Source organism: Dreissena polymorpha, chromosome 1 (genome assembly GCF_020536995.1).
Source record: "Dreissena polymorpha isolate Duluth1 chromosome 1, UMN_Dpol_1.0, whole genome shotgun sequence".
NCBI classification, from domain to species: Eukaryota; Metazoa; Mollusca; class Bivalvia; order Myida; family Dreissenidae; genus Dreissena; species Dreissena polymorpha.
Genome location: NC_068355.1, coordinates 39,804,269 through 39,827,986, shown reverse-complemented (window position 1 = coordinate 39,827,986; position 23,718 = coordinate 39,804,269). Strand labels below are relative to the sequence as shown.

General features: G+C 36.2%; 1 protein-coding gene across 2 annotated transcripts in view; it reads left to right on the top strand.

Annotated features, from left to right (window-relative positions):
• Positions 1-23,718, top strand: part of LOC127877301 (laminin subunit beta-1-like) — an 86,897-nt gene that overhangs the window by 44,307 nt on the left and 18,872 nt on the right. For both annotated transcript variants that reach the window (XM_052423018.1, XM_052423006.1), the window contains exons 8-23: positions 153-332; positions 842-951; positions 1,810-2,025; positions 2,927-3,082; positions 6,519-6,639; positions 8,142-8,269; positions 8,645-8,834; positions 10,164-10,307; positions 10,720-10,951; positions 11,567-11,730; positions 16,774-16,998; positions 17,674-17,873; positions 18,215-18,311; positions 20,643-20,834; positions 22,721-22,901; positions 23,460-23,644. In XM_052423018.1, the coding sequence (XP_052278978.1) occupies positions 153-332; positions 842-951; positions 1,810-2,025; positions 2,927-3,082; positions 6,519-6,639; positions 8,142-8,269; positions 8,645-8,834; positions 10,164-10,307; positions 10,720-10,951; positions 11,567-11,730; positions 16,774-16,998; positions 17,674-17,873; positions 18,215-18,311; positions 20,643-20,834; positions 22,721-22,901; positions 23,460-23,644 (2,721 nt within the window). The remainder of the gene's footprint in view (positions 1-152; positions 333-841; positions 952-1,809; positions 2,026-2,926; positions 3,083-6,518; positions 6,640-8,141; positions 8,270-8,644; positions 8,835-10,163; positions 10,308-10,719; positions 10,952-11,566; positions 11,731-16,773; positions 16,999-17,673; positions 17,874-18,214; positions 18,312-20,642; positions 20,835-22,720; positions 22,902-23,459; positions 23,645-23,718) is intronic.

The following is a 23,718-nucleotide window of genomic DNA, read 5'->3' as shown; positions in this document are numbered from 1 at the left end:
CACTTTACTGGCTCAAATACATTTTATTGAAAAAAAAACCCACACAATTTCAACAACTATATACCTCTTTAAGACACTGTTTTGCATGCTGCTTTTGCTGCCTTGGAAGTTTTTTCTTCACATACCGGTACAAGTTCATTTTTTTCTTTCAGTTTGTGATTGTGACCCTGCTGGCTCCCTGTATGATGGAGAGTGTGAGCCTCGTAATGATGCTGAGCTGGGGACCGTGGCGGGCAGGTGCCTGTGCAAGACGTATGTGACCGGTCGTCGGTGCGACTCATGCGTTGAGGGCTACTGGAACCTTCAGGACGACAATCCAAATGGATGCGATGGTATTGATATAAGCAAAATAATACACTTTTAACTTGAAAGAAGTTTAAGGCTGCTGCTTACTATTGACAGCAGAATAAAATTGGCTGCTATGGTTTCTTCATGAAGCCATGTAAAATGCTCAGAACAAGCTCCATTCAAACAAGATACAAGATAAATTTGGTTAAAGTTGTGTATTATGAAAAGGGCATTTTTTTCATGTTTTCATTTACTCTTTTCTTAGACTTCAGCTTAAATTATACTTTATAATAAATAAAAAGAATAATGAATTAAAAGAATATGGTGCATTTACCTATTTGAATTGTTTGTGAAATTGTTGTTTTAATCAATCAATCTGATCAATAAACAACTCGAAGAATATTCTTAGATTGTTTTGTAAGCTGAAAAAAATTGATTTTACATGGAAAATTTGATCTGAAGTTTTCACTTAAGTACGAATTAAGTTAAGATTGCCCTTATGATGCTTGTGAATACCAGCCCCATACTTGAGCACATGTTCTGGTTGCTTCAGCCTGTACATGTGACCCAATGGGAACCCTGGAGAACTTTGGATGTGACCAGTATACCGGCTATTGTACCTGCAAACGCTTTGTCACTGGGAAAAACTGTGACCAATGCTATGTGAGTGATGTTCCAAGTAAATGTTTATCAATTGGCCAGTAAGCTTTAAAAATTAATTAATTAACAACTTGTATGCCACAATTTGCAATTCAAAAAATGTATGCCTCTTGTTTATGAATATGGACTCATTAAACAAAGTTTACTGATTTGTTTAAAAAAAAAAATAGGTCAAAGAAAACTGTATTTTGTGATTGAGTGCAACTTTGTATTTAACATGGGAAAAAAAATTATGTACCAAAATTGATTTAATATTATATGAGTATTAGTGTAGAGTGAGCTACTCAGAATAAAGTTACTGAACTGTGGACCTTGTTTCAAGAAAAAATGTTATGTGTTTGAAATGTATGGGGAATTATCACCAGGTTTGGACATGGTCTGGTTATTGTAGCCAAGTTCTTGGGTATGAGCAAAAAAATTATGCAACTGCAACTGGACATAGATATCTGCAATTTTATTTACAGAGATGTGTGTTTGTTATTATGTTAATGCACATTGCATGTATATTGAAGACTGGTTATTTTGGAATGGGTAAAACCAAATGAAGGAAGACGTAGTTACTTAAAGCTGGTGTTTGTTTTCTTTTATGTAAATGTATTTAGTCACCAGATTAACATAAGTTGGGTGGGTATTGTTGCCTAGTTTCTGGGGGATGAACAAAAACTAGCCAGACATTTGCAATACTTTAAATGTGTTCAGACTTATTGTGATTTGTCATCAAGTTTATGTAAAAATCAAGTTTAGTATCTAAGGGTTGGAAATAAAGGCTTTTAAACTTGAATCTAGTAAGAAAGGTCTTTAATTTAATTTGATTTTTCTGAGGGTATCTGAGTGGTCAATGGTTAACATAATGCATTGTAGCCTGGTTTCTGGGGGATGAGCAACGACCTGAATGGCTGCCGACCTTGTGACTGTGACGTAGGGGGAGCCACAAGCGAGGAGTGTGATGTCACAACAGGCCAGTGCTCATGTAAACCAAACATTCAGGGTCGTCAGTGTCACCAGGTGCAGCCTGGGTATTTTTTCACGCGGATGGACTGGTACACTTATGAGGCGGAGTTTGCTGACGGCATCGGGGTGAGTTGATTGGTTACCAGTCTACAGGGCTGAGGAAAAGTATTGTAGGACAGCTTCTTGGCAAGTTAATGACATATTATTAACCAGGTTTTCCGAAGGAAAAAACTGGTTATTAGATTGGCGAATGCGGGCGGGCTGGCTGGCTGGCGGGGCGGGCGGGCTGAACAAGCTTGTCCGGGCCATAACTATGTCCTTCATTGTCAGATTTTAAAATCATTTGGCACATTTGTTTACCATCATTAGTCGGTGTGCCGCGCGAAAGAATTACGTCGATATCTCAAAGGTCAAGGTCACACTTTGAGTTCAAAGGTAAAAAATGGCCATAAATGAGCTTGTCTGGGCCATAAGTATGTCATTTATTGTGAGATTTTAAAATCATTTGGCACATTTGTTCACCATCATGGGACGGTGCGTCGCATGAAAGAATCACGTCAATATCTCCAATGTCAAGGTTGCCACGACTAAAAATAGATTAATTTTCAAACAAACTTACAAAGGGGGTTAATTTTGTTTGTTCATTTCAAAAGTTCAGTTTGAGTTGTCTCCCTTTATCAGATTTTTTTTCACAATGAAAACCTGGTTTTGTGACAATTTTGTCCCTTGTTGGTTTTTATGTTGTAAATATAAACTTATTTTACATCAAATTGAATTTATTTTTTATTTATTCTTAGTTTGCAAGAAATGTTTGTTGTTGCTCAATAAACTTGGCTTAAAAACACAAGGAAAGCTGTTTTCTGGTATTTGGATAAAATCCGATTTCTTGTGTGTGTGGTAATTTTTATTGACATTAAAATGAATATATTTGAAGTCAGATTCAGTGTCTGCCCCTTACCTGCCTGGGAATTGATCTCCTTTTTGTGAAGACATACCTACTTGTTTGCATGTTTTTTCCTTTTTTCAGAACACTCGAGTATTCATCCGAGAGCCTGTTTCTGGCTATCGTGCTTGGACTGGGCCAGGATACATGCGCATTATGGAGGGGGATGCTCTGAGATTCACAGGGATCAACGTGGACTTTCCAATGTTCTACGACATTGTCATCAGATACGATCCCAGGGTATGTTTGTGTTGCCTCATGTAGTCATCAGATATATCTATGTTACTGTTAAGTTGTATGTTCCCACACAGTCAGAGCCAGTAGCCATTGCACTTGTCCATATGTACGTTTTGAAGCATGTGTTTTCAACTCCTGTTTAACAATTGCATAGATATTTCTATAACGGTCACAGATTTATGATCTAACGGCATTTATGTGTAGGTAATTATAAAAAGTGGGTTTAGGAAGGGGATAGTTTTAAAAGAATTATGGCATTTTTTCTGTGTCGTTCTATAGAATATTATCATAGTCCCAAAACTGTGTGTTTTTAACTGCTCTTTTACTTCTTGACAGATTTCACTTGAATTTTCACAGTTGAATGATCTTAATGTGTGGATAATTGTTTAGGAAGGAATTTTGTCTGCAACCAATTTTAGACTGAAATTATTATCAATTATTTCACCTGAAGGGCGTAATATAGTTTAACAATGTCCCTCCCACATTCTGTCTGTACTTTTTGGTTTCAGCCTTTTTGCATCTGATCACGCCGACCGTTTCTGATAAGAATAAGCATATATCATAAAATGGAAGCCAAGTGTAATAAGGGGCAAAATCTAAGCGGACAGTTTGGGAATATTGCCCTTGAATTTTTATAATATGGCTCTAATTTGATATCTGCTCTCTAACACAACCACCTTTCATCAGATTATCACCAAGCTTTCTGAAATTGGATTTTTCAAAATAAGGCCCTTAATTCTATTAAATATGGCTGTATGGTTATTTGTCGTCTCTTACTCAACATTTTTTCATCACATCATCACCAAACTTTCTGAAAATGTATATTGGCATAAAATTGAGGCCAAAATTGCTAACCAGCTGAATCGTAGCTGGCCCTTCTGATTTATTGCATTAAATCCTCGTTATCTATGTTTTATCCCATCCGTATGCAAGCATTATTAAAATAACACCCCATCTGATCAATTAAGGTTTAATCAACAAGCAGTATTGTGACATCATTTTGTTTACTTACATGAGGTGATTTAATGTTTAGCATAGTTTTTGGTCATTTTTTTGTTTACTTTCGAAATAAGGACAGAAAAATGCTAAAAATGATGGGATGAATATGACGCCAGGTAAGTGTTGAATACATATACATTCATTTGCTTGACACTGAAACCTGAGTCTATTGCTAAGGCTGTTGGTTGAGGTTTTCTAAGCCTCGCTAAATAAATTGATCTGTATGAAGTGCTAATCTAGTATTCTATATATCAGGTAATTGCTATCAACAATTGATGTGTATTGCATGTTAGTTACAGGATATTTCCAAATCTATAATGAACATATTGATTATTTATGAAATGCCTTCAGGAAATTTGGTAAGAGTTTGTTGTGTATTTGTTGGTAACTGTGTTTGTATTATGTATACATGTTTCTTATCCCTTTGTCTGCCCAGCTGTATTTTTTATTTGTGGATGTTGGTTGGGGAAAAAATGGTGCACTTTCTGGACGGTATTGGGCAATGTAAAATACATTTTGTTCCTATTTACACTGACAATAATTAAGATGTTGAATATTTGTCTTGATTGTCTATTTATCTTTATTGACAAATAATGTCCACCTGGAGAAGTGAGAGCTGTAATGCTTTGGAACCTTTCCGTCATTTGATGTCAGTCTGTGGGTTGGTCTTTCTGTAGATTGTTTTTGCATGATATATAGAGATGGATTTTGCAAACAATAATTTATATTAGTTGGTTTCACAATTACTTGCAAGGAATGGATGATGCTAATCAATTGTAAGGTCAAGGTCACATGAAAGATGAAATATGTAGATTTTTATGAGCAAATCTGCTTTGGTAGGATATCTAGTAAAGTGCATTATCTTAAGACTGTCCCAAGTTTTGTGTCGTTAACATGGGAGGAAAAAGAATCAAAGGTCAACCAGTCGAAAGTCAAGGTAACAGGGGCTTTCAACTGCAAAACAGTTCTTGTGATATTTAGATAATTGAACCTAGGATGATAAAAATTGTAATGCAGGTTGATCTGAAGGGAAAGAAGACCCCTGTCAATTTTCAGATTATTATATCAAAGGTCAAGGTCTTTTAAAAAAATAAAAAAAAATCATTATAACAGAGCAGGACTTAGTACATTGTCCTTTACATATACTTTGATCAGTTTCACTGTGGAAAATGGCCATGAGGACCTCAAGTCACCTTTCATTATTAATTTCAGAAATGTGCGTGGAATAATAACCATCCCCTACAAAAGAGTTATAGTTGTTTATTGAATCACCGTCTGAAAGTTTACCTCTGTATTTACAAAATATTTGATATAATTATTAAGTTACTCTTATCAGTACATGTGTTCGAGCATAATATTATAACAATTAATGTTCTGTAAAAATAATTATACCCCCACAAACGAAGTTAAGGGGGTATATAGGAGTGAACTTGTCTGTCTGTCGGTCTGTCTTTAGGTCCGTATTAAGTGTCTGCTCTCTAATTCAAGTAGTTTTCATCCGATCTTCACCAAACTTGGTCAGAAGTTGTATCTACATGATGTCTAGGCCAAGTTCGAACATGGGCCTTGCCAGTTCAAAAACTAGGTCACGGGGTCACTTAGTGCGTTTTAAACCTCACTATGTTGTCTGCTCTCTAATTCAAGTTGTTTTCATCCTATCCTCACCAAACTTGGTCACAAGTTTTATCTAAATGATCTCTAGGACAAGTTTGAATATGGGCCTAAAACTAGGTCACGGGGTCACTTAGTGCGTTTTTTAACATTCAGCATGGTGTCAGCTTTCTAATTCAAGTAGTTTACATCCGATCTTCACCAAACTTGGTCAGAAGTTTTATGGAGATGATCTTTAGGCCAAGTTAGAACATGGGTCTTTCTGGGTCAAAAACTAGGTCAAGGGGTCACTTAAGTGCGTTTTAAAAATTGAGCATGGTGTCCGCTGTCTTTTGTGAAGACGACATGCATGTGTCAATGCGGCATGTGGGGGTATTCATCACATCTGTGACAAAGCTAGTTTTTTCTGGTTCTAGAAAACACTGTTGAGTTAATAAATTATAAAATAATATTGTATTTGTGTCCTGCTAAACACATATACATATTATTCTGAAAAAGTCTTATCAATAGTCGAGTCAAGTAACTGTTTTGTTACATATTATAATATGGTCATCTTATTGTGCATGCTAATGAAATTGGTATTTTTTGCAGAAAATTATGGGACAGACGGTTAAAGATTATAATATATTTCTGCTTTATTTCTTTTAACTTGAATATTTCATTTAAATTTGCTCATCTTAATTCTTAAGTATTACGTTTCGAAATCAAATACATTTTTGGAGGATTTTCATTTAATAATTTCAAAAAATGCATCATGCTTATAAATAATAAAGCAAACCTACACATTTTGCCTCATGAATGTTATTATCATTTTTCTCCATATTCTCAGATGACTGAAAGATGGGAGGACGTCCGCGTGAGTGTCATCCGACCCGGACCCACTGACCCTGACGGCCCCTGTGCCAATGCCATCCCCCAGGACGATAACAAGGTCACCATGCTTCAGCCAGGTATGACCACGGAACAAAATTTTAAGAGTTCTTTTAATCCTTTCCCTCTCAAAAGCAAGTGAAAAAGGCCATATGCAACCAGCATAAGACCAGAACAGCTTGCAAGTAACTTCTAGTCTGTTTAGGTTTTATGCTGTTTGCTGCTTGGGCTACAAATGGGTTAAAGACGTATTACGGTATAAATATATATAGGATCTTTCAATTCAAAATGACCACAAATCTAAGATTCTATTTATAACATGACCAACAAATTATCTTTTTATTTTATGCTCTTTCACCATTTATTATACGCCCGTTTTTAAAAACGGGACTTATTATAGTTTCACCCTTGGCGGGCGGCGTCCACAGCAGTGTCCGCTCTCTAATTCAAATAGTTTTCATCCGATTTTCACCAAACTTGGTCAGAAGTGTTGTCTAGATGATATGTAGGTCAAGTTCAAATATGGGTCATGCCGAGTCAAAAACTAGGTCACGAGGTTACTTAGTGCATTTCAAGCATTTAGCATGGTGTCCGCTTTCTCATTGAAGTAGTTTTCATCTGATCTTCACCTAATTTGGTCAGAAGTTGTGTCTAGATGATATGGTCAGAAGTTGTGTCTAGATGATATGTAGGTCAAGTTCGAATATTGGTCATGCCGGGTAAAAAACGAGGTCACATGGTGCATTTCAAGCATTGAGCATGGTGTCCGCTCTCTAATTGAAGTAGTTTTTATCTGATCTTCACCAAATTTAGTCAGATGTTACATCTAAATGATATCTGGGTCAAGTTCAAATATGGGTCATGCAGGGTCAATAACTAGGTCTCGAGGTCACTGGAGGTGCATTTCAAGCATTGAGCATGGTGTCCAAAACTTTCGAACGGGCGTATCTTGTGACAGTATGGCACTTTTGTTCATATTGTAAAAGAGTTTAACTGAAGAAATTCACTGGAATAATGACGTCATGTCGTTGAAAAAGTGAGGTCATTTCACAGTAATATAACTAGTGTAATAACACCCGTGTAATAAACAAAAATTGAGCATTAAGTTATTTCACTCCTGGAGCATAGGTCATGTTATAAATAGGTTGTATTTGCTTTGTATCATCCGAAAGTGGGACAAATTATCCTCATGAGCTCTTGTGTGATTTACATTATATGCACCAACCTCTCTTTTCAGCGGTGACGGGATGCAAGCAAAGTTATCTACTATTATTTGCTTTATTTTAACTACTTTAAGAATAAAATCCAATGGCTATCTAAAATTATGTTCACAATTCATGTATAATTGCAAAGTTGAAAAGAAAAAGAATAAAATTAAATGCATATTCATGTAATTATTTTATGTGCAAATTATTTGTTTAATCAAGTTGGAACCATACCCACGAAACAAATAAAAATGAGAAACAGATTTTTACTTAAATTTCTTATCTGTCTGTTCATTTAAACAAAAGATTCTATGCTTACATGTATTGTGACTGATTATTAATGAAGAGATTATATCATTGGTTTGTTCCAATGACAGGTGCGCGGTTTGTATCCGTTACGCCAACAGCATGTCTGGAGAATGGTGTCAACTACACCATCAGGATCGAGTTTAGACGATACAAGAGTGACCGCGTGACACCTGATGCAACTGCCCTCATTGACTCCGTAAGAAATTGGTAGAAAAACAAACTGCAAAAAAAAGCAATAGTTAAGACTTCAGCATATGGAGTGCATAAAATTGGTTTACCAATTCATACAAAATTTAAGCCCTAATTATAAAGAAAATTAAGAAATTATATTTACTCTGATACATAAGATAATAAAACATCTAGCTTATGGAATCTTTAATAAAACCTTTTATCCTTGAATCAAAGTAGATGCATAAGAACCATCCAAAACATTACAAAAATAATATCACCATGAATATTAAATCACACATCATGAATATTAAATCACACATCATGAATATTAAATCACATGGTGAATTTTAAATCACACATCATGAATATAAATCTCCCATGGCCCACATTTTACCCGCAGATCGTGCTGATGCCCAACACCGACAGCATTCCCATTTTCCAAGGACCTGGCCTTCCTGAGTACATGAAGAATGAGTACATGCGTTACCGCTGCCGCGAGCTGCAACTCCATGTGCACCAGCCAGAGTTGCCCGAACTCTGCAAGAAACACGTTTTCAGTATCTCGGGGATACTCCACCATAGAGCGTTGGGTAATTTTTGTTGATTTATTGGGATTTATATTTGGACTATCTCTTTGCAGGTCTTAATTTTTTATCCCCGTCATAGGCAGAGGAATATTGTTTTGGCGTTGTTCGTCCGTTCGTCCGGAGCCATATCTTGGAAGTGCTTTGGCGGATTTCATTGAAACGTTGTATGAGTATATATATGGATAAGAGGATGATGCACGCCAACTGGCATTGTACACATTTGTTAATAAAAGAGTTATGGCCCTTTGTATCTTGTGAAAATGCTTTTTTGTGTGTCCGGAGCCATATCTTGGAAGTGCTTTGGTGGATTTCATTGAAACTTGGTATGAGTGTCCAGAAGCATATTTGCAGGGGATATCAATTCAACGAACTTGGTTGTTTGTTGGTATTTTTAAACAGTAGGTCCAGATATAATATCTCTAAAGTTACAGGCAGCTGCTTAAAATTTAGTGGAAAAAAAGCAAGACATGTCTGGCCCTGTGCTCACAAGACATTGATTGTCCATTTCTTTTAACATTTTTGTTATTTTGTATTCCTAAACTATATGGGGTAGGGCGTGCAAATAATTTGCCCTAGTCCATCTGCACTCCTGTTGTTGCATCTATGGGAGATTTTGATGTTACTAGTAACTAAAATACTGTTGTTTCTAGAGGGATGAAACTTTGCGAATATTTTATCCAGCATGTGAACTTCCGCACCTCCAAATTTGAGTTAAGATGTTTTCAACATCTATGGCATCTTAAAAATTTTAATATTTCATGCGCGCCACTTTATAAGTTGGGAGTTTCTTCCCTTGTCTGCCCGTCTTCTGTTTGTCAAACTTTTTGTATCAGGTGTTACTCAAAGAGTATTGGTGCTTGAGGGAAGAAGATTTGCAAGCAAATCAACCAGCACGATATTTGCTCACCTCTATTATCTGGTTTGGTTATTTTTGATGTATTCAGATTAAAGGCCCCTTGTTTATAAAAAAAAGCATGTCAACTGTGTGGAATCACTTACAAACCTATGTGGCAATTGTTGTTTGTTCTGTCTTAATATGGACCTAAAGTTATTTTTGACATAGAAGCTTACTTAAGTTTTAGCCACTTAGTAATATACAAATTCAAGTAAAAATCATTTTTGTTTGATACATCAAGTATTGTGCAAATGAGGAATATTTTCAAATTTCAATAAAAAACTTCAGATTTTTCTTGCAAGTTAAACTTTTTCTGCTTATGTACTTTAATGTTAAAAGTGATGACTATCAAACTCAAATATTATATCATCCATTTGTCACTAAAAATATACATATATTTGTTTTAATCACATGCTAATTTCACTCTATATTTGCAGAGTGTGACTGTGACTTGACTGGTTCACTCAGTTTTGAGTGTGACATGGTGGGAGGCCAATGTAAGTGTAAGGACAATGTTGTGGGACGACGCTGCGACCAGTGTGCACCGGGAACCTATGGGTTTGGACCCAATGGCTGTAAACGTGAGTACACAGCTGAAACACAGTCATTATCATAGCAACACAAGCCTGAAAGTCCTGAACTTATTCCAGGGTTGCTAAGGTTCTCAGTTCCATAAATGCCTAGGCAAACTTCGTACTTAAATGACTTACCAGTATATTGTGATCAATTCATAAATAAACCTTTGGTACAATTGGCTGTCAGAATTTTCGATTGTATGCACGTCCCTTAGCCACATAGGAGATAACCTTAAGTATTTCTTAATGTTTTTAATGGAAAATTTAGATCTATTTACATGATGAGTAACATAAAATATTGTTTTTAAACCACTTAAGTAAATTGAATTTACACATGTACCTTCCCGCTCCTCTCTCCATTCTTGAAAATATCTCACTGCGAATGCAGTTATAATGGCCCATAATGTTCCTCTTGCAGCCTGCAACTGTCATGCCATCGGAGCGAGAGACAACTTCTGTGATATTGAGACTGGTCAGTGCCTGTGCATCCCCAACGTTCATCGACGCATCTGCGAACAATGCCAGCCCGGATTCTACGGTTTCCCATATTGCCGTGCCTGTGATTGCAATGGAAACGCTGAAACATGTGACGATCTGACAGGTGCCTGCCATAATTGTACGGACTACACAGCTGGTGAACGCTGTGAGAGGTAATTTGTGAGCCAGGGTAGTGATGCTCAAGTGGTAGTTGTCGGCTCAGGTATTACTTGAAAGTACCTTGGGCACTCTTTCAATATACTTCAATGTCTCCAGGGTACCAAAAATACATTTAAAGCACTGGTCCATACCCCGGGTGCTTTGTAATCTCCTTAAGAGTACATTAGCTATTTTTAAGTAGTATCTGAGACAACAATGACCAATCAAGCGGTAGCGATGGATATCAGTAAATGTTAAAACTGCGATTTAAACTTTTATGATGTCACAATGAGAAAAAAACTGTTTGAAATTTCAGTATTCTAGGAATGTTTTGTGTATAGTATATGATCTGCTTATGGTAACGGTGTTGAGATTAAAAATTTGAAATGCATGTGCGTAAAGTGTCGTCCCAGATTAGCCTATGCAGTCCAAACAGGCTTATCAGGGACGACACTTTCTGCCTTAACTAGATGTTTGCTATGAAGAGTATTTCTCTAAACAAAAAATATCATAAAAGCCGGAAGTGTCGTCCCTGATTAGCCTGTGCGGACTGCAGGAGAGAAAGGATTTTTGACAGCACAAGTACTAGTTGGAATTCGGTGACTAACAGTAAACGTTTTCTCTTTCAGATGTCTGGATGGCTACTATGGAGACCCGCGTCTCAATGTTCGTGAGCCCTGCAGGCCCTGCATGTGCCCCAAGGGCCCGAATCACCCGGCACAGCACGCAGACTCCTGCTTCTTTGACCCTCGTCTGGAATATGTTGTCTGCCAGTGTGACACTGGATACAAAGGTACTGAATGCTGATGTGTTGACAAGTTGCATTGTCATTGTTTGCTGTGCCATTAAGTTTTTATGCCCCTGGGAGGGTGGCATATAGCAGTTTAACTGTCTGTCAGTCAGTATGTCAGTCTGTCTGTCCATACTAAAACTTTAATGGTCATAACTTTTTCAATATTTAACATAGCAACTTGATATTTGGCAAGCATGTGCATCTCATGAAGATTCACATTTTGAGTGGTTAAAGGTCAAGGTCATCCTTCAAGATCAAATGTCTAGTAATATTGCCTCTGTCCGTCCGTCAGAAAAATTTAACATTGGCCATAAATTTTTCACTATTGAAGATAGCAACTTGATATTTAACATGCATGTGTCTCTCCTGGAGCTGAACATTTTGAGTTGTGAAAGGTGAAGGTCAAGGTCATCCTTCAAGGTCAAATGTCAAATATTCCGTCCGAAGACTTTAACATTGGCCATAACTTTTTCACTATTGAAGATAGCAACTTGATATTTGGCATGCATGTGTATCTTCTGGAGCTGAACATTTTGAGTGGTGAAAGGTGAAGGTCAAGGTCATCCTTCAAGGTCAAATGTAAAATATTCCATCCGTCCGAAAACTTTAACATTGGCCATAACTTTTTAGATATTGAAGATAGCAACTTGATATTTGGCATGCATGTGTATCTCCTGGATTTGAACATTTTGAGTGGTGAAAGGTCAAGGTCATCCTTCAAGGTCAAAGGTCAAAAATTAAAAAATAATAATTTTCATTTCTTCATTCAATGGCTTACTTACTTCTCATGGAGCTGCACATTTTGAGTGGTGAAAGGTCAAGGTCATCCTTCAAGGCAGGGATCATATTTTCCCGCAACATCAATCAGTCTGGATTTAAATGGGGAAAAAGTGTCCATAAAATTATACCCAAAATCATGACAAATTACGTTAAATATATACCATTGATTTTGCCATTCATTAAGGTGGTATAATTAATGTACAAGTTAAATTGCTGTAGGCATATTTTTTAAATGGAACATACGAGTTTTCTCAATTGGTTTTATCATTTGCTATTTCATTGTTGTTTCGTGTGCTATTTTATATGACTTTTTTCATTGTTGTCGATATTATTAATCTGTGTACGTCTATACTGATGTTTTAAATTGTTGTCTACTCGATAACAGTGATTTTTTTGCCAGAAATTACAGCCGATATTCGGCTGCTTCCCAATTGCAAAAAATGACGTTTTTTCCCAAAATTTTGAATAAAATTTCCCAAAAAAAGACAAAATTTTCCCAATAAAGCCAATAAGATTACAATGTAATTTAGCAATAATTTCGAACGAGTGCCGATCGAGTTGCTGAGTCGTCGCCGAACAACAACTGACTTACGTATTTTTCGCGAATTTAGCCGAATACGATTTTACGTTTCTATCCACATCTCTCTCAATATTGCGGAGGATACCGACGATAGTCGATGTATCCCGATTGTAAACACCTGTTTTTACACACGCCCAAGATGGCGGCAAGCAGACAAGAAATTTGCGATGAGCGGCGAAAATGATAAATAACATTCAAATTAACAACGGATATCATATGGTTATTACGGAATAATTTAATGCGTTTGTCAATTAACGCAAAATATAATGTTTGAGATAAAAACAACAAATATTTATTACAAATCTTCACAGTGAATGTGCATCAAGGAAATCAGTGTTGGGAAATTGGAGTTAGTCTACCGTTACTCACAAAGTTAATGCATTTAAGATGAGTATCGCTCGAAAATGGAAAGAGACAAACATGATATGATTTATATGTTAGTGGATCTGTGTAAAATCAGATTCATATGCATATTCTGCTTTATTATGTTTGTCACGCTTTACAGTTTACTGAAATAGCATTGAAGTGCAAGATGTTGAAAGGTAAAGAAATGAAATAAATTATTTTAACTCCATATAATACATCATTAACATAGCAAGACCACTAAAGCGTTTTTTTTATAAATATTTGTTAATGTTTTCACCATATGATATTTAATTTAAAAGAATACTGAATTAAATTCTAACTGTTAAAGAGGTTATGATTAAATGGTATATTTAAGAATCTATATAGGTTATTGCAAGTTCAATATGAATGTGGAAGGATATTAACTTAACATTGTCTTCATTGTAAGAACACATTAAATTAGTACTTTATAATATAAAAATGCTGTCAAACATACTTTAATAATTTTAATTCTTTTCTTATAATCATATTTATAATGTTTCCCAATTTCATGGTTTGTTGCGCTATTTTTCCCAATTTCATGGTTCAGTGCGCTAATTTTCCCAATCCAAAAGGCACAGGCTGTAAGAAAAAAAAGCAAAAAAAATCACTGGATAATAGCTTACAAACATGCACTGAACCAAACAAATGTCTGTGCGTAGGTTGGCTACTGACAATAATTAAACCAAATAGTTAAGAAATAATTTGTGTACGTTATAGTTTGTTATCGAATAGCCCACGGCCGATAGTAAAGATGCATAGGGATTAAATCACGAGAGCGAAGCACGAGTGATTTGAAACCACGCATCTAAACTTCCAGTTGTGGGTTATTCAACAACAAACAATAAAGTACACAAATTATTTCGATTCTAATACAATTTTTACTAAAGATACAATGTATATTATTTTTCTTGGGTATTATTTTATGTGAAGTTCCACCCATAAAAATAACTTTCGGCTGTTCTGTCCATCAGATCCGTGACTTTCATTCATTTATTGCAGGATTATTACGCTGTTGGAAAATGTATCGGCATGTTTTGTTTAGTTACAGCGCGTGCTCTCAGTGTATAAGGTCCGCCCACACTTTTGCAGAATATCGGATTTTCTGCTTTGTTTATATGAAAGTTTACTGTATCATGCATGAAATGCACAATTTCCACAAGGAAAACATCGAGTTTTTCATCTCCGAAGTAACTGTCCACGATTTTATCGTGGACGTGAACATATTACGGACCGATTGGTGTGCTAGGTATTAGCCAGTGAAATTATCGATTGATATTGACACCAGGCTATTCACGCATGACTAATACACAACCGCGCAAATCTTTGCTGCTTGGGGTCATACTCTGATACTAGTCGGCTGACGTGCAATAAACTGGTCCTGACCGGTTCAAAGACTGCAGCGAATGTTTTATCACACCTAATCGAGATACGAATGTAATAAGGGTGTGTTAGCATGTGCACTGTGTAATCGATTTCATGACATGGGAATTCTGGCAAACAGAATCGGACTGACTGTTTGGGATTTTCAATCGGTCTTTCACGACTCCAATCGGTCTAGGACCGTCAAAACCGAAAAAAATATGATCCCTGCTTCAAGGTCAAAGGTCAAATATATGGCTTCAAAGCAGCCTAATAGGGGGCATTGTGTTTCTGACAAGCACATCTCTTGTTATAAGATTCATTTGTACACCAATTTAAAGTAAATATACTGTACTAATTTACTATGTGTTTTTGAATTTTTATGCCCTTGGTAGGGTGGCATATAGCAGTTGAACTGTCCATCAGTCAGTTTGTCCTTCCGAAAACTTTAACATTGGCCATAACTTTTTCAATTTTGAAAGTAGCAGCTTGATATTTGGCATGCATGTGTATCTCATGGAGCTGCACATTTTGAGTGGTGAAAGCTCAAGGTCATCCTTCAAGGTCAAAGGTCAAATATATGGCGTCTGTCTGTCCGTCCTTAAACTTTAACATTGGCTATAACTTTTTCAATATTGAAGATAGCAACTTGATATTTGGCATGCATGTGTATCTCATGGAGCTGTGTGGTGAAAGGCCAAGGTTAAGGTCATCCTTCCAGGTCAAAGGTCAAATATATGGCTACAAATCGGTGCAGTAGGGGGCATTGTTTCTGACAAAGACATCTCTTGTTTATTACTTAGATGTAAAGCTACAATATTTGATTATGCAGCCCTGGGCACTACTTATAATATACTTGTCAACTCCATTCATGATTGACCAGGTCAATTTTTTATTATTTTTTATGGGAATTTTAGTCTTTAGATTCTCATTTTGTCTGTGGTTCAACTTCTCTTCTTATCTTATGTTAGCATTCTATTGTTAAATGCTAATTTGGGAATTTCTATAAGTTGAACATCGGCCAGTGAGATGAGTAAGTAGAGCACTGGACAAATACAAGGATCACTGGTTTGATTTTGGGCCCAGCCACATAACTTGTGTGAGGAATGGTCATTACATCATATTAATGCCGATTTGTTCCCTACCTCTGAATCAATCAGGGGCAGTTGTCAGTTACTCACATAAATGTGTGAACTTATTGCTGTTTAAGCAGCTTACTCAGGAAAATAAAGTTATAAGACCCCTCTGATAAAAGGACCACTCTGATAAAAAGAATACTAGGGTAAACAGACCACTAGGATAAAAAGACCACTAGGATAAAAAGAACACTCTGATAAAAAGAACACTAGGATAAAAAGAGCACTAGGATAAAAAGAACACTAGGATAAAAAGAGCACTAGGATAAAAAGAACACTAGGATAAAAAGAACACTAGGATAAAAAGACCACTCTGATAAAAAGAACACTAGGATAAAAAGACCACTAGGATAAAAAAAAGAACACTAGGATAAAAAGACCACTAGGATAAAAAGAACACTAGGATAAAAAGACCACTCTGATAAAAAGAACACTAGGATAAAAAGACCACTAGGATAAAAAGAACACTAGGATAAAAAGACCACAAGGATAAAAAGAACACTAGGATAAAAAGACCACTCTGATAAAAAGACCACTCTGATAAAAAGAGCACTAGGGTAAACAGACCACTAGGATAAAAAGACCACTAGGATAAAAAGAACACTCTGATACAAAGACCACTCTTTAAAAAATCCACTGTAATAAAAAGAACACTCGGATAAAAAGACCACTCTGATTAAATCACCACTCTGATATAACGACCACTCTGATGAAACGGAAATTCTGTTCAATACTTACAAAAATCCAAAATGAACTAAAAAGAAATAAATCTGTACAGCTTCCATCTTGTCATTCCACTAGGTCCTGACTGTGCAACATGTGATGAGAACTACTTTGGTAGCCCAACCCAGATCAATGGCACGTGTGACCAGTGTGACTGCAGCGGGAACATCGACCCGGATGATGTCGGAAACTGCGATCCAAGCACTGGGGAATGCCTTAAGTGCCTGTTTCACACTGAGGGGTTCAACTGCGAGGTGTGCGAGCCTGGTTTCTATGGCAACGCTCTGAATCAGAATTGTATTGGTGAGAGAATAATATTACAATCTTTTTTTTTTTCGACTGACTTACAATTGAAAGTTCTGGTGATTCTCTTAATTGATAGTTAATGGTTTTATTTTATGTTAACAATATGATCGACTGGAAAATAAGGCCTGCAGGCTTTGAAGAGTGAAGAAGTGAAAAAACATTATTTAACAAGAATATTATGTAAGTAACATAATCAACTGTCTTTGAATGGAAAATGGTGTCTTTCGTGTTTGACTGGAAACAAAATCTGGCCACAGAAGGATAGGCAATGAGAAAAAAATGTGACTGTAGATAAATAATGAATTTTCTCAGCTAACCTCAAGTGAAAAAAAAGGGTTGTGTTTGCCAGGTGACTAACCATAACAATCTGGCAGAATATAGTGCAGCAGCAAGAAAAACATTCAACTGAATATATAAATCTATCATAGATTCACTTTTAATAAAAATTGCATCTGCTAGGTCATTGTTAAAATATTGTATAGGTAAGAAAAACTATTGGTGTGAGTATAATCAATATAATCCACTGTCTTTAATAAGTGGAAAAATGGGGTCTGCCTCGTTGGGCGACCATCAGAAAATTGTCATTTTTTGCAGTTTTACTTATTTTATTGTTTCAAATTTATAATGCATGGGTTATCTACTTATATAAGAATGCAATTATCTGTTTTGCAGAATGCATTTGTAATCAAATCGGCACTAATCTGTCCGCGGGTTTCTGCAATCGTGACACTGGACAGTGCCCCTGTCTGCCGAACGTTGTGGGCAAGAGGTGTGACATGTCGGCACCTGGATTCTGGAACATGACACCTGGAAACGGCAGCATTGGGTGCCTTTGTGATCCAGATGGTTCCTTTGGCATTGAGTGCAATGAGGTAATACTATGACAAAAATCTTTTCCTGATTAAGTTTCAAAACCAATCATTCTTTAATGCAGGAAAGTGACTGTTTTCCCTTATTGTAGCTTAAGTTTGCACTGTTATTGTAAAAAGTATTGCTTTTATTGACTGATGGAACGAAATGGCAAAAATCATTTTTGTTATGGAAGTATTGAATGAAGTTGTTATTACACTTCTTCTTGTTTGCTTGACAGGCCACTTAGACTGCAAACCAGGTTGTGGGTTAAGTGCGGACAGCCACATGTACTTTATTTGCAAAATTGTTTCATGTCCATTTTTGTTGTACATTAACATGGTGCATTGCTTGTCTGCTCTAGGTGACAGGCCAGTGTGACTGCAGGCCGGGTCGTGGAGGTCGCACGTGTAGCGAATGTGAGAATCTCTACTGGGGTGATCCTAACGACAAGTGCTATCGTAAGTTGTGGTATTTACACCTTATCAGGCTGTTGAGCTCATTTAGTAGAGCATTGGACTACAAATTCTAGGATTAAGTTCCATTTTCAGCCTTGCCTTTGATCTCTGATCTTGTCACATACTGTGAAACCATTTATTTTCGCCAGCACAAAATTTCGCCATTTTTATAAAAATGACGTTTTTGTCAGCACTTAAATTTGAAAAAAAAATGCTTCAGTCAATATCTGATTTGTCTATAAAACATGTCTGAAATATATCGCGGTTGCGATAAATAGTAGTGGGGAAAGAGGGAGGACACTTGACAGTCACATGCAGGAGGTGGGGCCTGTTTGTCACATGTCAATATACTAGTCTTTTTTATCAGGTGAGCAGTAATCGGCCCCAATTCGTGTATCATTATTATGATAAGCGGATTAGTGGGACCGAATAATCGTTAACGAGTGTTTGAAATAGTTAAGCCAATCGCTTTTGGTCTTATTCATTTATTTTTATGGCCAACCTAATAGCAATCTTACCTGTATCGGCACAAATTAGAGAAGGTGCGAAGATAAGTGGTTATAATTAGTGTTAGCAAGCTATTTGGTCAGTTTTCAATAAAGTTTCAACAGTTTTGCATTGTAAATATTTGATTACTTTAAGTACAGTAATTTGTCTGAAATGTCACTTTTAATAATGTCAATGAATACAGCAAATTTAAATTAATACACTAACTCCAATACAACGCGGATGACGGGGTCCAAGTCTCGATAAATGTGTTTGAGAATTTCATAAACACGAAGATACCTCACTTTTGGGAAGTGCAAAATTAACCGTGCATTAAGGGACAGCGGTTTAATAGGGCACAGTTCAGATTTAATTGTAACTACCAATGGATGAGTGAGTTAAAATTAGATTGAATGCAATAGGATACAAAGCAATGTTTTATTGCATCATACTCAGTCATTTGAAAAACATGATTCCCAGGGATTTCCTAAAAATCGCGTGAAAATAAAAGTGAATTTCGGTAAACAATTACCCTACGTTTGGATGAAACTAATCGTCATGATTGCTAATTTCTCTTTACCTGTTACGTTTTCAATTGCTACAAGTAACAATGATTAGAAACATGTATCGTAAAACTTGTCAAAGCTGTCAATGATTAAAAAGATCGAATACCCATAAACGGAGCAGCTATGTTCACACTTGTATTGTAGTTAAACGCAAACAACCAAACACAAATCAATATGTTCTGTATTAATTTGAAATAAATGCGGAGAATGTATATCAGTCAGGTGTTGATCACACTTCATCATCTTTTAATTTCGCTTATTGTCTTTTATCCGGATCCGCTGCGTGGAGGCTGTATAATCTGCAACAACACTGAAAAACACAATACACACAATGGGTAATAAAGTTGTTAAAAATTAGCGCTAATCATTACTATTCTACCTAAAAGAAGTCAATGCAGTCAATGAGTTTTAAAAATGTCATAAAATGTATTTGACAGCAAAACTAATATTTGGAATAGTTTTAAAGAATCTTAATGAAAATATAACAAACAGAAATGTGCCTGCCCTGGGGTTCGAATGCTTGACCTCTGGGGGCAAAAGCTAATAGGCTACCACTACACCATGAGGGCTTATCTAATTAGGAAGATAGTTTAAACGTCATGTTGGTAATACACATTTCAGCTAAACTATTGATGCCTTGCTAGCCTTATTTTTTTTTCCAATTGCCCTTGATAATTAGAAATTAAGAACATGTTTTTTTAAATATTGTTCTTAATCAGTAGTGTTATTGAGCTTGTTTGAATATAATTTATACAATCTTTTGTGATTCTATGAAAATCTTTTTGCAATTTTGTTCATTATGTGCAATAAGTACTGTTAACCCAGCATACCTAGGATAGTGCATCAACAATATGATGATCCAAATCAACTTTGATATTGTTTTGTTGGTTCTCACTGAATACTTTATAAATCAGACTAAGCAGCTTGTTTTCTCAAACCAGATAAACGTCTATATATAACCCTTCAGTGCCGGAACCGAATTTTGAAGGCCTTTGCAAACAGTTTGGATCCAGATGAGATGCCACAAAACGTGGCGTCTCATCAGGATCCAAACTGTTTGCTATTCTGATAGTATTCTTTGAAAATAATCGAAGAAAATGCTAATTTTAGAAATTCTGCAGACATCATTTTAGCAGACGACAAATTTCCCAGCATGCAAAGGGTTAAGCACCATACAGTTGAGTATTTTTATGTATCCACCAATGCAAATAAAAAAAACAACATTATAAACAAATATTTGAACAAAGTTATTGTTCATTTGCCATTATTTGGTGTATTGCAGCCTGTGACTGTGACAACCAGGGTTCTGCCCAGCTGCAGTGTGACCGCAAGTCTGGTCAGTGTGTCTGCCTGCTGGGCATCAGTGGTTACAAGTGTGACCGGTGTGACCGCGGGACAACTGGAGAGCTGCCAAACTGCGTACCGTGCGGAGATTGCTTTGATAACTGGGACAGGATTGTACGCGATTTGAGAGGTTGGTTTGTACTTGAAGTTGATTTCATAAGTTTTATTTATTAATTTGTTTATCTTACTTGCATAGATATGTGAACCTTGACTAAACAACTGTGTTTATAAAAGTAGGTCAACTGACAGTCATAATGTGACATTAAATAGTGAAAAAAAGAATGCACAAGAATTCAGTATTATTGTTCGTTACAATTTTAGAAATGCCAGACATGTAAACAAATATGGGATATCTTCACTGCTAAATACATAAGGATCTTTTTCATGGACTTTGTTTGAACAAATCCTTTTTGCATGTTCAAATCAAGATCATTTAAGATGAAGACATCTTTATTAGCTTGAGCAAAGTGGTTATTGATATATGAAAAGAAAGTTACTTGTAGAAAGAAATATATTTGTTATGAGATTCATATAGAGTACATGTCAAATCTGTTAGCAATACCAGAATTGAACAGGCTGATTTGTGAATTATTTAGATTACATACTGCAATTTTATTAGCTAAATGAAAAATATTTGTTGAGTTTCACAAACAGTCAGGTCAAATATGTAAGGCAAATTCATTGAACAGTAACATAAGTGACTTTTGCACATTGCATTACGATGTATATCTTACATTTGCTTTATAAACCATTAGTAAAACTTCATTAACTAAAAGTGCAAAGTCCGACTGGGATGACAGAAATGCTGAGGTTTCAAAGTCTCAAATCATTTAGGTTTTCATAGTGTTTGAAAATATCACTTAAATGTAACTGACTATTAAAAAGAAACAATATGTTTGTGACATAATGCTTCAGATGATCAGCAATAATTACAGATTGTCTATAAAAATTAAAAATTAAAGGCAAAACAATTGTTGAAAAATGTATAGACATGAACGCCTATATTTATGCCTGCCTTTGAAGAATCGAGGGTATTTTGTTTTGCTGGATGTCGGTCTGTCGGTAGACCAGTTCGTTTCCGATCAATAACTTGTGAACGGATTAACCCATTGGCTTTATACTTCTGATGTGCATTGGTTTAGACCCTTATTGAAATTTGGGTCAATAGTTCAAAGGTCAATGTCACTGTGACATAAAGTGTTAAATTGGTTTCTGTTCGATATATCATCAAATGATTGAATGATGGGCCTTATACTTTGCAGATGCATTAACCTTGAACAGTAGATAATCCCTATTGAAATTTAGGTCAATGATCAAGTCTGTGTGAGTTGACCAATCGGCCAATTTTTTTGGCAGATTTTCTCTTATGGTCAGTTTTGATGCAAACTAACCTGTGTCAAGGCCCTGTTTGTGGGGACATCTGTCTCCGACCGCGCAGCTCTTGTTTACACATTGCATTTAATAAAAACTGGGAGGATATCGAATAAGCTGTGCAGACCAATACAAATCTACTAATTGAAATATATGGACAACACATCCCTTTTATCATTTAGTAGCTGTCACAAGTTGCAAATCGTATAGGAATTACTACAAGGTGCAAACAATTTGCCCTCGTCTGATAGTTTAACACATAGGTGTGAATAACCTCCTCAAGTAATGGACGGAAAATTTCAATGTCATATAGAATTAGGGACCGACATTTATGCTTGTGTTGTCGATGCTTTAGTGAAAAGTGGTCTTCTGTAATTGAAGTAATTATGATTTGCAGAAACAATACGATTTGTTCGAGATGCTGAAGGTTTTTGAGTTTTGGATGCCTGAATTTAGGAAGTTATCCTGTATTTGTTGTTTGTCAAAATCGAACAGCAAAGTTAGTGACCTATACATTAAAGCATAAATATACTTTATAAAATATATTTGTTGTGAGATTGGCAAATTTTTATACCAAGTTCATACCCTTTATAAATCAAACATAAACACAGTCAATGCGTTGTATCTGTGCACAATCTTTTACAGGCCAAACAAACATCCTTATGGAAAAAGCCCGCAACATCCAGATAGAGGGAGCCTCAGGAGCCTTTGACAAGGAGTTCCGAGTGATGGAGGAAAACCTTGCAGAGGTTCGCAAGATCATCGCCAGCGCTGGGGTGTCGTCTTACGATGTTGAAGAGTTAGAGAAATTACTGAACAAAATAAGGTATGGGATATGCCTGAAATATTGTACAATCTGTGCATTCAATTCAACACAAAACAGCATACTCTGGCCAGTAAAGTTTAGTTTTGACTATTGAAGTGTTTAAGAAACCACCAAACGCCATTGTTCATAGTAAATGTTAGTAAAAATTAATATAAAAAAGGGAAAAAAAAGATATGTTTGAATATAACATCCGCCCCAAGGTTAGCTAAACATGTAAGTCTAGCACTCAGAAAACTTCATGTATATGATTGTGGACATTTGTCTTGGAACAGATTTAATAGTGGCGAATTGTGGTAAGAAAAAATTGAATATTTGCTTATTGGGTTAAGAAAAGATTTAATATTGGCTTATTGGGGATAAACAAAGATTGAATATTCAATTATTGGGGTTAACAAAGATTGAATGTTTGGATATAGGTGTCAAAAAAGATTGAATATTGACAAATTGGGGTAAAAAAAGTAGCATATTTGCTTATTGGGGTTATTGGCAAAACACCTTGTGGCACATTTGGTTACCAGTGACCTGCTTAGATCTGCTAATCTTTTCCTGGATTTTTAGGTTAAATCTCACTGCGAACGTGGAACAGCTGGATTCTATGGACGAGCAGTTGGAGTTCACGATGGAGCGTGTTCAGCAGGGCAACAGCCGCATCGCATCCCTGCAACTGGGAGTACAAGAGCTTAACAGGAAGGCCGAACAGCTGCGGAGGAACGCCAGTGACATTCAGGCGCAGGATGTGGAAGGTACAGAGTGGAATCAATCTAAGTAAAGGGGTTAAACTGGAATCCTATAGATGTCTGTCTGTCAGGAGTTCTAA